Source organism: Pyrus communis, chromosome 14 (assembly GCF_963583255.1).
Source record: "Pyrus communis chromosome 14, drPyrComm1.1, whole genome shotgun sequence".
In the NCBI taxonomy this organism is placed as follows: Eukaryota; Viridiplantae; Streptophyta; class Magnoliopsida; order Rosales; family Rosaceae; genus Pyrus; species Pyrus communis.
In genome coordinates, this window is record NC_084816.1 from 25051703 (window position 1) to 25066816 (window position 15114).

The following is a 15114-nucleotide window of genomic DNA, read 5'->3' on the forward strand; positions in this document are numbered from 1 at the left end:
GTTAGTTTTTGGACTTTTGAAGCTTGTAGATGTGTTGGTGAGGTCCCAAGGAGCTTGGGAGTGCATCGTTGGACGGTTTTGGACGTTGGAACCAAGAACTGTAAGTTTGGCCGATTTTCCATGTTTTTGAAAAGTTTATTCCAGTTGTTTTTAGGCCCTAAAATTAGTCCAACGTGGTAGTTTATGCTTAGGGCTTCGTTTTGGTATAAAGTACGTGAAAAATGGATGAAAAACGAAGGAGAATAGTGAGTTTGAAGTTTTCCAGTTTTCCGGCCAGTTTTCCGGTGACCGGAGTCTGGCGAGGGTAGGCCGGAGAAGAAGCAAGAATATTCCGTTAAGTTTAACGGAATATTCCTAACGGCAGGGGTTAAGTTTAACGGAATATTCTGGAATTCTAACGGAATATTCCTGACGGCGTCAATTGACACCGTCAGTGTGCATGGCACGTGGCCGCGCGTGGGGGCGCGTAGGTCCGTGCCTATTCTGGCGCGTGGGGGCGCGTGAGAGGTCCAAAAATTATTTTAAAAATATGGTTGTGATCCTGAGGTTGTGTAGAGCACGTGGGTATATTCATTTGTCCATTTTGAGCAATGTATGAGAAGTTATTACGAGAAGTTGGTTATGTGCTTTAAAGTTAACGTTTTTATAGTTATTTCGCATATAGGTGACACGTACCCCGAGGACGAGCGTTCGCACTCGAGGCTGGGGGGCTACGACCCTTCCACGTATCAGTGAGTGGGCTTTTGTTTTCCGTATATACCTATATACTATATTTTCCCAGAAATTTAATAAATGTTTATTAGTTTATGCCATGCATTACTTCATCATTATTCGTGCATTGATGGATATATTAGTAGTTGCATATATTTATACATATGCATATTGGGTGCTGTGGACGCACAGGTAAGTGCCAGGTAAGTGGTATTCATATTTACATTCAGCAGTAGTTTGAAATAGTTAGAGAGCTCATAACCTGCACCCCCGGTGTTAGTGCTCCCGCCCGTGGCCAGGGCACAGTCCTTCACGTGATGTTCACCTCCTGCACCTTATGCTCACCTTGGATTCAAGGTAGGTGCACAGTCCTGTCGTACAGACCACATTAGGTGGTTCCGACTCGTAGGTGACCCGCGATTATTCACCCAGTCTTCACGTGATCGTAGCACTTATTTACACTCAGGCCTGTCGTACAGACCACTTTAGGTGGTTCCGACTCGTGGGCAGGTTCAGATATTGAGATTGAGATTTGAGCTCTATATGCAGCCGTACAGGTCACGTTAGGTGACTCCGGCTGCCAGATTACATGATATTGATATGTTTATACCTGGGCACTTGCATATCATTATGAGACTTCGGCATGGCATACCTTAGAGTACATGGTATATATTTGAGCATGACTAGCATATCTATACATATGTGTATATGTTTATTTTCTGGGAAGTATACAGGTTTTACGGCGAGAGGTTAGAAAGTATTTTTACGAATGATTTTCAAAGAGCTTTGTTTTTGCCCACTCACGTCTTTGTTTTGCGCCCCTCCAGGTTCTAGTTGCTTAGCTGTTGCGGTGGTTTCCCCAAAGGGCTTTCCGGCGTTTCTGACAGACACTCACCATTGTAGGGTCACCTTCGGGTGTACTATTGTCGTCGTTTTAGTTTGGGCTGCTATAGACCTGCTCTGAAATTGTATCTCACTTACTAGCACTTGTTTATTTACTTTGTATGCTGGTTGTTTTTAATTATTCGTTCTTTCACATTACTACTTTATTAGCTTCCGCACGTGCACATGGCTACGTCACCTTGGTGTGACGGCCAACACGCTCCAATCTCAGTTGGGGTGTGTCACGTACTATCGAGAAAAAATACATATTATAATAATAATAAAAAAAAACTGAATAGAATTACCGAGGTTCACTTTAATCGAAAATAAGTGGCCATAAAAAAAAAAAGAAAAATGAGACTAAATGCAAAATACTAATACTTCTTTTTAATAGCTAAAAGCAGGGATAAAAAGGTAACTCCAGTATATCACACTGCATAGATTTTAAAGGGCCAGTCTCAGGGCTCAATAAAACGATAACCCACTCCAGCTAATTCGAATCTAAGCCCAAAGGGATAAGAAGCCCACAATCTCGGAAGAGCGTAGATTTTCTCCGCGAGGGAAGGGGAGGCTCAGAGGAGGCCGATCGGTTGAAAAGGATTGACCTTTACACGAAGCCCCAATTTCGAATTCGCAATCTCTCTCTCTCTCGTCGCAGCCTCTTCGTTCTCAGGTAAAAACCCTAACAAACAATTCGATCTCGCTTCTCTCTTTTATTTGATTCGTATTTGTTGGTTTGTGGAAATGATTTCTTATTCCAACTATTTGAATCCGGGTTATTGACGTTTCTAGTAGATTCGACTTCGATCACTAATTTTCATATTTTATTTTTCTGTTCGGTTAGTTGTTTAATTGTTCTGTAAATATGTGATAAATGATGGAAAAATTGGATCTTGGGATGAAGGGATTGGAGAAAATCAATCTCTAAAAGTCTTTTCAATTTTATCCCGAAAGTATTCGGTGGGTTTAAAATTTCTAGGCATCCTATCGAAAGGTTCAATTTTTGGGCATAAAGTTTTTTTTTTTTTTTTTTTTGAACAAGTGATATAATCTACACGGGAAAGGATGGGCTTATCCTCGACTAGCAATAATATGGTTCAAACTCGCCTTTGGCTACAATCGAACCTAAGACCTCCAATTTTTGGGCATAAAGTTAGATGCCATAGTCCGATTGTGGTAACCTCGCAGGGATAAAAAATTTAGCATGCTTTTATAACTGTTATTCGATACATTCTCCTTTGCAGACAGCCTATTGATTACTTCACCTAAATCCTAGGCCTCTTGTTTTATTTTACGGTTTATTCTGTTAGAGTATATGGAGTACCTAAATCCAAGGCCTCCTGTTTTGGGGTTCAATCTGTTAGAGTATATAGAGTTAAGGTGATGCCGAGCGTCACAGGATTAGTCTATATGTTTGTGAGGGTCAATGTCATATGAAGATGATGACATGTAACACAGATTAAACCATCTGATCACTGATCGGGGTATTGTTAGGATGCTGTTAGTGAGTCGGTTATGTTAGAGAGATATAATCCTCACTTGATTGTAATGTACGACTAACCTGAGATGATACAGAATCATATCTGTAAGAAATGGATAATATGACACTTTCTTAATTGCAGATCAAGCGAAATGGCGGGTCACAAGATTGCTCATGCCACATTGAAAGGTCCAAGTGTTGTAAGGGAGATATTGTATGGATCGGTGCTTGCTTTGGCTTGTGGAAGTCTGTGGAAAATGCATCACTGGAATGAGCAGAGGAAAGTGAGGGCGTTCTACGACTTGCTCGAGAAGGGTGAAATCAGTGTGGTCGTTGAAGAATAGATATTCGTAGTTCCGACCATGAATCCAACACCCAGTTAATCATTCTCCCTTTCCATTTAGTTTGGGTCATGAAATTATCGAATTTATCGACTGTTGTGGATTAGAGTATTACTTCAAAAACCAAAGTATGTTACTGATATTTGCTTCCTTTTGATTGCATTTATGGTTGCTCTACCTCTGTTTTGTACAATTGAATCGAGCGTGATAAGTTTCATGAGGATGGTACGATTCTCTTGAGCATTTCCGTTGTCGGTCAAAGTACATTTTATTTGGAAATCAAAGTTATCCAACCAACGGCATTTCTTCATCGAATTATAACTGAATGCTAAATTAGCTCTTCAATATTGCAACTGGATTGTCTGTGTAACGTTATTTTTCGTTCAAGAGCTTTATGACATCAAAAGCGACAGATGGAAGTTATGGAACACGCATAAGTTTATAACCCCTCTCCCAGAAATTGGCTGCTCAACATCCATCAACTGGAAGGATTTTGGAGCGAAAGAAGTTTGGGATACAATTATATAAATGATACATAGCAATTGTGACAAATACAAATTGCAGTTCAACGAGGAAGAATCGTTGCCATCGCACTTTGACAGGGCAATCTTGTGCCATCAATTTTGTCCACCACATTGATGTGCGAACTAGTTCTCAGAAGCCACGATCTGCAATTTTTTCTACAGGATAATCATTCGAGACAAATACGTAAGTAGAAAACCCAAGATTTAAGAAAAGGAATTTATGGTAACGAATAGATGAGGAAAACTGAGACTCCAAGGTTCGGATCCTTTCAGAGGATAGATAAAGAGACATTGAAATAATTATCTTGCTTCTTTTCTTTTCAGAGTTAATTTAGTTATGTCCCTCTATTTCTGCAAGATTAAAGAAATTACCATAACGATGACCTCGGCAACGAGTCAAATCCTTCGTGCTCAGAATTTGACACCTCTGGACTACCGCCTCCACTAGCAGCCACTGATTTGCTTTCGGAAACTGTAGATCCTGTGCCTAAGTTCTCTTTACTTGCATCGGAATCTGCATTTACATTGGAAGTGTTTGACACGCAATATTTCTGAAGCCATCTATCACTTTCCCATAGCACGTGCATGATGCTCTCTCTTGCTGCATATCCATGGCTCTCAAATGGAAGAATCACAAGGCGGGACAGAGCACCATGACCTTTCAGAGCATTAAAGAAGCGATCCGACTGTATAACACACAAACATAAATGAAATCACAAGTCGACAGCTCACAAACAGGAAGAAATTCATCAAGCAACTCAGCATTAAAGGGGTGAGCGACGTCTTTACCTGCATTGTCAAAGTTCCAGAATTATTGTCTTCTTCTCCATGGATAAGCAAGATTGGCTTCTTAATTTTATTAGCGGACATGAAAGGACTCATCTCTACATAAGTACTGGTAGCCTCCCAAAGAGTTCTATCCTCGTTCTGCACCGATAAACCAAAGAGTCAGGCCAAAGGTAAAGTAATTACCTAGGTCTTATGGCATGGAAAGACAAAATATCAGAACACACATATCCGTGTATATATTTAAATCAATTTCTCATAAGCTACCTGAAAACCAAAAGGAGTAAGTGTTCTGTTGTAAGCACCAGAACGAGCAATTCCACAAGAAAAAAGATGAGGGGCATGTGCCAAGAGGTTTGCAGTCATGAATGCCCCATATGAATGTCCCCCAACAGCAATTTTGTCTGGATGAGCCACCTTAATAAGGGTAGCACCAGAAGAGGTTCAGGTCAACATTAGTAAGTCAGAATCTAAAAAGATTCATACTGCAAAAGTGGAGAAGCTTACCCCACGTCGAACAACTTCCTCCACAGCAGCCTCTGCACTTGCAACCAATTGCTCCACATAGCTGGTCAAATTATATACATTATAAATTGTTGAAAAACACTAAAGCATTAGAGGCACTTTGGGAGTATCTTATCCATTTTTTACCCAGTTAACAATTCGATGGATTTATGATATATGAATCATCTTCTGTCACTAACCTTAGGAGAAATGCTAATGAGTTCATACAGAAAATTATAATTAATTTTGGCTGGAAGCAGAAACCCAGGTTATTACATATGCAAAAACAAGTTACCTATCATTTGCTTCTTTATCACCCTCACCAATAATAGGAATTGTTGGTCCAGACAGAATAGCAAACCTGCACGATTCCGAGCAATCAAAAATTGGTCAACATGTTTAAAACAATCCGGACACCAAAAAGGTTCTAAACAAAGACTATTATACACAGAATCACCAAAACATAGTAATAAAACAATGGGAAGAGGTAATGCATGCCTTCGAGCCAGCCAGAGGAGAGCTGATGTGGGACCTATGCCAGCAAATTCATTAGGAGAACCACGAACTTGTCCAGCAGCATCTTTGCTTTTGAATTCTCCAGGGTAAGACCAGAACAGACATGGAAGAGGGCCATCTCTGGCTGGATCATAACTTGGTGGAAGGTATAGCGTTGCAGTTAGTTGAACCCCATCCTTCCTCTGGTACTTGACCAGCTCTTTCTGCAATGATGCCAGCTGTGGATATGGATGAGGAAAATTTGTAATTTGGACTGCTTTCTTTTCTGGCCAGCTTAGGATAGAATACTGGGTGTTTTCAGTTTTTGACTCTTTGGAAGTCAATACTTTCAGGTGATCGATGAGCAGATCCCCTTCTTCCTCATCAGACATTAAAGCAACAACAGTCTCGTAATACTTTTCTTTGTCACTCTTCCATATTCTTTCTTTGTTTCCTGTATTTCTGGAAGAATTTGGTTTAGGACACCAAACACACATGAGCACATGAGAATGCAATAGAAACAAGAAATTATAAAAAACCTACATGTCAAACAAGTCGAGGAATGGGATATCTCCCTCTGGTGTAGCACCATTTCCATTCAGCAGTAAATAAGTGCCTTCCTCATTTTCTTTCTTTACTTTTGCTAACACATATGTCCCAGCAGGAGTTCTCCGCAGCATAGGAGAGCCAGGATCAGAATACACATCTTCTGACGATCTATCAAACAGGATGCGCGGACTGACATCATTTGATCCAGGAGAAATTACCCAGGTTCTCGTTCGCCGTGTTTTGTACCAAGACTCGTAAACCAGAGCCAGTGAATCATCAGACCAAGAAATCCCTCTGTGAAATTGAAAAGTTCAAATGCATAAAACAAGTATGGTTAGTGTTGGGACAACCATGAAGCTTCTTAAGCGTAGCACAGTTTTAGAAGTCTTCTGGAGAAAGGAGAAAAAGTTCCCTTGGACAATAATTCTTCCAAAAACCCCAATAAAACAGAAATATCATTGATGCCAATAGATGATAAAAAATATAATAACAGTTCAACTTCATACCCATAGCGAAGATCAAGTTTGTGTAGGACAGTTGGCCCTTCACCTTCAAGTGGCTCAGCGGACTGTGTATAAACTATATCACGTGGAGAAACATCCACTTTTGCATCTCCTTCATCTTGGGTCTCAACCCTAGTAAAGTCACAGTGTCAATCAGGTAACTGAAATCATATACACAAACAACTATGTACAAGTCATATGTAGACCTGGCCATGGGTTAGGTTTCGGCTTGGAGATGTCAAACTCTTAATGAGCCTAGCCCGAAACACGACAAAAATTGAACAAGAAGTTGGCCTGAGGCCAGGTCCTATATTTGGTGAATGGAAAGTGCTTCTGTAACTTATTGCATATCACAAATGCATTTAGGATGATGCGAATGACTGTAGGGACAAAGTTAAAATTAAGAAATAAAAATCTAAAGACATTATAGATAAATGCTTGGATAGTTTAGTAACAATGATGTGGAATTACAACAGTTTAGACTGTTGTTCTGCTTTTTCATTTTGAAGCGCACACATTAGAAATATATTCAACTTATAAAAGCATACAAAACTAACTATTACTACAGTCTACAGCGTATCATGTACACTACTCCATAAAAAGTCTTTATCGAGTACTTGTTATGATATCATGAGAGAGAGTGTGAGAGTGAGAGTGAGATAACAACTCAAAGAGATGTCACTTGAGTTATCCAAACAGTGTGAAAACAGGACTGAAAATGCATACCAATAGAGTGTTGACGGTTTATCTGCTCTCCAGTTGATAGAACGCTTCCCTTTTCGCACACTACTGAATGCAATGGGGATGTCCTCGGCAAGGGGCAGATCACAAATTTCTCTAACAAACTTTCCATCAGCTGTCCACACATCCACCTTCTTGGGAAATCTTCCACATGGTACAATGAAAGAGTATGGTCTGTGAATTGAACTAATTAAAAGGTATTTCTGATCGGGAGAGGGGTCCATTGATGTATATACAGCTGGAGGACCAATTTCCTTAACCGCCCCATCCAAGGAGGCCAAAACAAGTTGTGTCGTGGCGTAGTAGTCAAACAAATCTTCATCATACTCATCCTTCAGCAAATCCTGAAAGGTCCTAACTTGGATAATACTTTTCTGCTCATTAGATTGAATTTTAGGCCCAAAAGGAACCAAAGGTTTCTTTGGCGGGTCGCCACGAGACCGAGGAATGGTGCAAACTAACAAAGAAGAATCATTCACCCAAACAAAATTATCAAAAACTGCATTCAAAAATATTTCTTCCGACTTAAACAAAGGTTTAGCAATCCCTGTTTCAACTTGGGCCACCCACACTTTAAGCTTACTAGTAGTACTTTCCCCCTCATCAAACCGGATGGTGAAGGCCAAATGGCGGCCATCCGGGGACCAAGTAACAAAATTGATCTTGGCACCATCAGGGAATCCACGCACCTCTATCTCCGGACCAAGGGTGCCATCAGGCAAAAATTGATGGATCCCAATACCCGTGTAAAACGACATCCTTGTCCTTGTATTGCATTTTCCATCAATACGAACACCGGCAAGCTTTTCCTCGGGTCTTGCAAGTTCTGCCAATGGTGGCAACGCTCTCCGCTTGAGAAACAGTATCTTATCCCTACGCGGTGAGAATGACAAGGCGGGAAGTGGCGGAGCATCCACAATATCTTTGATTTCTTGCGGAGGAAGACGGTATCTAACTCCCAAAGTCGCATCTTCTGCATAAACATATATATATACATACGAATTACTAGCACAGAAATCTTCGAATTTAAGTTCACAACCAATTGAAATCCAATTAACCAACCAAACAAAGTTACGAGAGCAAGCAAGAAAATCAAAACTTTCAAACTTCAACCCAGATTTGGGGTTCAAACAGATACAGATTATACAAATCCATATTCAACAAAAATATACACGAGCACAAAGTATATGTGTGGATTGTGATGGAATACCTTCACCGTCAAGTGAAGCGGTAGCTGCAGTGGAAGAGACAGAGCCGTTGGTGGCTCCGCCATCGCTGGCATCTTCGGAAGCGCCGGCGTTGACGGGGACGAGGTTGCGGAGCCGCGAGGTGGCCATGGGGGCGGCGGATGTTCTGATGGACCTTACAACGTCGTATGGGGAGCGCCTTGCTCTGAGGTGGGCGGGCGAAAGGACCGATGTGAAGTGGAGAGGCTTAAAAGGGAGTGAGTGAGGGGGAGTGAGGGAGAGGAGGGAGAAGCGATGATAGACTTTGTGAAGGAACATCCTATCGACATTCATTTGTTTTTTTTTTTTTTTTTTTCTATTTTTTTGATCGAATAGGAATTTAGTGCGCTCTGTGACTCTGTCACTGTGCAGTGTGTGTGAGTGGAGAAAGTATTTCTTTCCGTAGGCGCGCGCTTTGCCTCGTACTAGGGAGATATTTTTTTTTTTTTTTTTACGCTACACGTTTCAGTACATCAAGATTCAATTATTTATATTATGATTCTCGATGTATTGAACAGTGTTCACCGATAATTATGGAAGAGGATTCTCTCTTGAGCACAGGATGAGGATCCTCCTGATCATGAAATTCGGACCGTTCAAATTTAATCCAATGATTGCAATTATTATAACTTTTAGACGACTCCATGTTTGGAGTCGTTGGATTAATTTTGAACGGCTCGGATTTTGTGGTCAGGAGAGGATTCTCTTCCGATAATTATAGTACCTTAGTAATTGTTTATTTACCATTATACCTCCACGCGAGGGCAGTAGGTGTCGTTAAAGGTATAGAAACTCAAGGCTTTCTCTGTAAGTTTTTCTTAGATATTAAGAAAAGTATATTTTCTTAGACATTAAGAAAAGTATATTTTCTTATTAAACCAAATGAATAATACAATCACTAATATATAGCCTTTGACTGTTTCCTCTCTCTCTCTAACTAACCAAAACATACTCTCTCACTCTAACAAAATAAAATTGAATACTTTACAATGAAACTATAACAAACTAATAACCATATGTTGTCATGACTTGTCATCTTCATCTTTACACCTCCTCAAGCCAAACTTGGAAGAAGGCAGGATTCCAAGTGAGAGCTTGGATTGTAGAAACTGAAATCTGGATCTAGACAAGGACTTGGTATGAATGTCAACAATCTGATCCTAACTACACACATACTGGACTTTAATCAAGTTGGCAATAACCAATTCCCTAATATAGTGATAGTCTATTTCAACATGCTTAGTACAAGCATGAAAAATAGGATTAAAAGCAATAGATATGGCTGAGATGTTATCACACCAGATAGTAGGTTTAGTAGTCATGGGAAAATAGAAATCTTTCAACACCTTGCATATCCAAGTAATCTCTGATGCAGCTTGAGCCAAAGACTTGTACTCTGCTTCAGTGGATGAACGAGCCACTGTGGTTTGTTTCTTTGGACACCAACTAATCAAGTTAGAACCCAAAAAAGCACAAAAACCGTGTAGCCAGCCCAGTCTGCATCCGAGTAGGCAAAAAGATGTAACAGACTTTGTTTGAACAAAAGACCTTGAGTGATAGTGCCCTTGAGGAATCTTAAAATCCTTTTGGTTGCTTGCATATGTGTAACGGTTGGTGCATGCATAAACTGACACACCTGATTGACAGGAAAAGAAATATCAAGTCGGGTCGAAGTGAGATATTGCAAGCCACTAACTAGAGAGCGATATTCAGGGGGATTAGGTAACAAGTCACCACTGTGATCCAACTTTGCATAATTGAGGGGTGTATGACATGGTTTTAGCTCCATCCATGTTATTCTTTTGTAAAAGATCAAGTAAATACTTGTCTTGATGCAGAAAAAGACTATCTTTGGTTTTGTGAACTTCCAAGCCCAAAAAATAGTGTAAGGGTCCTAAATCTTTGACTGGAAATAGAGTACTCAACTTTTTAATAAGTTGTTGACAGAGTGAAGCATTAGACCACTGATAAGAATATCATCAACATAAACCAGTACAATAAACATGGTTGGAACTTTTAGTACAAACAAAGAGGCATCAGAGGATGATTGAGTAAAACCAAGAGATTTGAGAGCCTGAAACAACTTTTCAAACCATGCCCTAGGGGTTGTTTAAGACCATATAATGATTTCTTAAGCTTACATACATGATGTGGAAGAGAGGGATCTTGAAATCCAGAAGGCTGCACCATAAACACTTCTTCTTTTAAATCCCCATGAAAGAAAGCATTGCTAATATCTAATTGATTACAAAACTAGTTGAATCGCACATAAAATGTTAATAGGATTCTGATAGTGACAGGCTTAGCTATAGGAATAGTGTGCCCAAGCAACTCAAAATTGGCTTCATCCATTCCTTGTTGCTGAGATGTTGTATGTCTTACTCTCCACGTGCCTAATTTTTTAGATCTTTGATCATTATAATGTTATGTATGCAAGGATATGTTATGTTGTATATTAAATACTACGATGCACGAATACAGCAATTCTGTCGCATATCGGATACGAGAATGAATACGACATACTTTCGACTCACATACGCTTGGATACGTTTTCTGGGGTAGGCGGGCGAGAGGACTGTTGGGGAAGTTGAGGGGCATGCACGCAATCGATGTGGGGCTCACACGCAAAAGTTGTGGATAACAAGACCAGTGGAATGGGGGCATTGCTAAGTCGAGAATCAAAGTAATTTTGGGCCGAATACTTCATGGCCCATTACATTTTGACAATAAGGTGGCCCGTTGGGTTTATCAACCCTCAAACCCGCGTAATCACTTGCTTTCTTGTTAAGCATTGAAGACGTCGGCGTCCGAAGATACTCTTCTCAGACGATCAGACGTCAGACCCGTTGTAGAGTGTAGACTCTCTCTCTCTCTCTCTCTCTCTGTGCCTTGGTACTCAAAGCTTTTGCCTCGCCCAAATCGTCCCAAATCGTCTCTCTCTGTTGAATCGATCGAACAGAGGAAGAAGGAAGGCATAGATGGCGAGCGACAACGAGCCGGCGAAGCTGCTGTTGCCGTACCTCCAGCGCGCCGACGAGTTGCAGAAACACGAGCCTCTCGTCGCTTATTACTGTAACTCTTTCTCTCTCTCTCTCTCTCTAAACAAAACTGAAACTTTACGGGTTGCTATCTCTAAAAATCATATTTCTGACAATTCAATTTTTTAAAATTTGAATGGAATTTAGGTCGATTATACGCAATGGAGCGAGGGTTGAAGATCCCACAGAGCGAGCGTACCAAGACCACAAATTCCCTCCTCGTTTCCCTCATGAAGCAGCTTGAAAAGGTTCTTTCTTTCTTCCTTTTAACTGATTCTTTTTAACGTTTTTCTGTTTTGGAAAGATGGTCTTTTGTTTAATTTGTTTCATCAACTGGGTCTGTTTGGTATCTGGGAAAAACTCAACCTTTGTATGGTCTTATACTTTGATATTCGGTACAAAAATCTTAATTCACCCCGATTTTTAGTTGCTCTGTGCAACAATGGGATTACCCGTTGCCTAGCATCAGTGGCGAAATTAAGATTTTGGAATTTATTTTGCAATTGAATCTGTGATATGTTTCTGCTCCATGGGATGCCCTTGCAAATTTTCGTATTTGGTTTCTTTAGTGATGTAGTGGTTGAATTTTAAACAAGAGCATTTGTCTATTGCCTACCAGTTCATTGCTAAGAATCTTCGGGTTACGTATGATTATATTGATTGTTGTTGCTTTAATTGTCTTGTAATGTCTCCCATGATTGGTCTTGAATTTTTACCAGATGACTTGTCCTGCTGATCTTTTTGACAAATTATTTTGTGATGAGATTCGTAGATTTTTGTTCCCCCATCTCAATGTATACTCACCCTTTTGCTCTATAGGATAAGAAGTCACTGAAGTTGGGGCCTGAAGACAATCTGTACCTTGAGGGATTTGCCTTAAATGTTTTTGGCAAGGCAGACAAGCAAGATCGTGCTGGTCGAGCAGATTTGTAAGTCAATGTGTCCCTTGAGTCTTTGAGGTGTCATAACACTACACCTCTAGGTTTCATGAAATGCAGAGCTCCTCCTGTCCCTTGTGCTTGTCGGCTCATGTTTTTTGACATATTTATATTTTATGTGGAAATTGTTAATAGCATGTGATACAAAAATATTCTTTTGAGCTTGTTGCAGGACTACTGCAAAAACATTCTATGCTGCAAGCATTTTCTTTGAGATTCTTAACCAATTCGGCGTGGTTCAGCCTGATGTGAGTTTCTAATTCTATTTCGCAATGCCACTTGATGTGTCATTATCCTTTTTGTTAGGATTAGATGACTCCATCTAAATGATTTGTGGTGTACATTTTTCTTTTCGGTATGTTATTACTAACTCGAAGGTTATACAGTTGGATTTTGAGGGTGACTGACATCTTTATGATCTTTTACAGCTTGAGCAGAAACAAAAGTATGCAGCTTGGAAAGCAGCAGATATAAGGAAGGCTTTGAAAGAAGGAAGAAAGCCTCAAGCAGGCCCCCCTGCTGGTGATGATGATCTCTCACTTCCATCAAGTGGAATGAGTGGTTCATATGTATGCTTATAACCTTTACAGTAGTTTATTTTTGAGCCTTTTGGATGAATCAAGGTTTTCTCCTTGAATGGTTTGATAACTTTGAATATATAACCTATTTGAAATGATTCCTTAGTTTTTCACCATTGAGAACAAAGTTGTAAAAATTCCAACCAGGAAAGAGAACAAAGTATAAAATTACAACAACAATTCTAAATTTATAACTTCTAGGGATAAGATTATGGTGGTACAATCTTATGATTTGAGTAAGAGTATATGTTTAACAATTGTAGTATATATTGAGAAAGTAAAATGAGTTCGTGTTAGTGGTTTTGTTTATTGTATAAAATTCAACTATTTCTATCCTTGCAGGATCTTGGTCCAAGCGATGCTGCAGTTACCAGTCCTGAATCACAATCTGATCCCTCGCCCCAGTTTTATGATGAAATTAACAGGCAGCATTCTATAAAAACTGCACCCCCGCAGTTTCAAGATCAGCACCCTACAAACATTGCACCTTCTGAGTTTCGTGATGATGCCAAATTCCAGCGTTCTACTAGCCTTCAGTCACCACCTAAGTTCCATGATGAAGTCAATGGCCAGCATTCTGCAAACAATGCTCCACCGCCACCTCAGTCTTACCCTACTGCTGGTTACTCTTCCCATGATTTTCATCCACCTCCTCCAACAAATAGACCAGAAACGTCTGATTTTTCTCAGCCATACCACCAGCAATCCTACTCGCACGAACCCCAACAGCCTTTGCCACCTAACTATCCTCCTCATGAATCTAATTACTCTTATCCTAATTTTCAATCTTATCCAAGTTTTACAGAAACCAATATTCCAGCAGTCTCATCCCACTATCCCTCTTATTATCAGGGCTCTGACCCTGCCTACTCTCCCCCGTCAGCTCCTCCGACAACAAACCACCCTTCAACTACCCAATATCAGACAAGCAACAGAAATGGAACTGTTTCAGAACCTGCTCCTCCTCCTGCCCCTGCCAAGACGTACCAGTATGACAGTAGCTACCAGCCATCACCTGAGAAAATTGCCGAGGCACATAAGGCTGCAAGATTTGCAGTTGGAGCGTTGGCATTTGATGACGTGCCAGTTGCAGTAGATCACTTGATAAAATCGCTTGAAATGTTGACAAATCCATCAGCTGGTCGGTAATAAGCTCCTCGTTTCTAGGTGCGTGGAATTCCAGATGTTTCATGTAGTTTATTTGCGTGTTTACTATGTAAATATCACTGGATGATGGATTGATGCACAACTTTTTACTGTTATCGTGGAAACGTGATGCAGCATATGAGAAAGAAAACCGTTGGTTTATGCTTCATATTCTTTCAAGCATTTATGATTTTCTAGTTGAATTTGGTTTTCATTTATATTTGTGTAATATTCAAGCTGACCGACCATTTGCATGCACAAGGGAAGTCGGTGGACACATCATATGCCGGTGACCAACCTTTTTCTCCGATAAATCAACCCATGTGATATGGCTTCTCGCAAACGATATTTCTACTCTAAGCTAGACTAAAAGAATGAATGAGAGTTTGCAGCTTGTTGAAGCAGAATGCCTTATCTACTAAGGCAATCCACCGCTTGTAGTTTTTGTAAGGTTTTTAGACAGATGAATGAATGAATTAAAGGAAAACTAATGAAAATAGCTTGAAAACTTTAAGTTTTAACGATAAGAACAAAATAAAAGGTAAAGTGAATAGTACTGGAAGTGTTTCGTTAAAGTTCCCATGAATTAAACAGGGATTCCTCTAATCTTTGTTAACATTTTTCTGGCGATGAATTATTCTGACATATTTTCTGGTTGGCTGGCATTAGGCG

The 15114-nt window shown here is 40.1% G+C and overlaps 3 protein-coding genes across 5 annotated transcripts; 2 read left to right on the forward strand and 1 right to left on the reverse strand.

Annotated features, from left to right (window-relative positions):
- Nucleotides 1–2105: 2105 nt before the first annotated feature.
- Nucleotides 2106–3591, forward strand: LOC137714098 (probable cytochrome c oxidase subunit 5C-3). Its single transcript, XM_068453387.1, has 2 exons — nt 2106–2266; nt 3216–3591. Exon 2 carries the CDS (start codon nt 3226–3228, stop codon nt 3415–3417), a length of 192 nt encoding a protein of 63 aa, XP_068309488.1. The 5' UTR covers nt 2106–2266; nt 3216–3225; the 3' UTR covers nt 3418–3591.
- A 288-nt stretch (nt 3592–3879) lies between these two features.
- LOC137714096 (probable glutamyl endopeptidase, chloroplastic) lies at nt 3880–9060 on the reverse strand. Of its 3 annotated transcripts, none has more exons than XM_068453386.1 (11): nt 8727–9060; nt 7502–8486; nt 6779–6907; nt 6267–6566; nt 5727–6185; nt 5524–5589; nt 5232–5292; nt 4992–5141; nt 4728–4865; nt 4311–4624; nt 3880–4094 (listed from the first exon to the last, which is right to left on the reverse strand). In XM_068453386.1, coding segments are annotated over exons 1-11 (2913 nt in total). In that variant the 5' UTR covers nt 9037–9060; the 3' UTR covers nt 3880–4093. The 3 variants fall into 3 exon arrangements, with proteins under 3 accessions (XP_068309487.1, XP_068309486.1, XP_068309485.1); XM_068453385.1 differs by having other exon boundaries at nt 7502–8489; XM_068453384.1 differs by lacking the exon at nt 3880–4094 and having other exon boundaries at nt 4307–4624; nt 7502–8489.
- Nucleotides 9061–11526: 2466 nt separating this feature from the next.
- On the forward strand, nt 11527–14611 carry LOC137715560 (protein HOMOLOG OF MAMMALIAN LYST-INTERACTING PROTEIN 5-like). The gene is made up of 6 exons (XM_068454907.1): nt 11527–11814; nt 11928–12028; nt 12600–12709; nt 12891–12966; nt 13147–13287; nt 13639–14611. The coding sequence occupies exons 1-6, from the start codon at nt 11721–11723 to the stop codon at nt 14443–14445; spliced, it is 1329 nt and encodes a 442-aa protein (XP_068311008.1). The 5' UTR covers nt 11527–11720; the 3' UTR covers nt 14446–14611.
- The last annotated feature ends 503 nt before the right edge of the window (nt 14612–15114 follow it).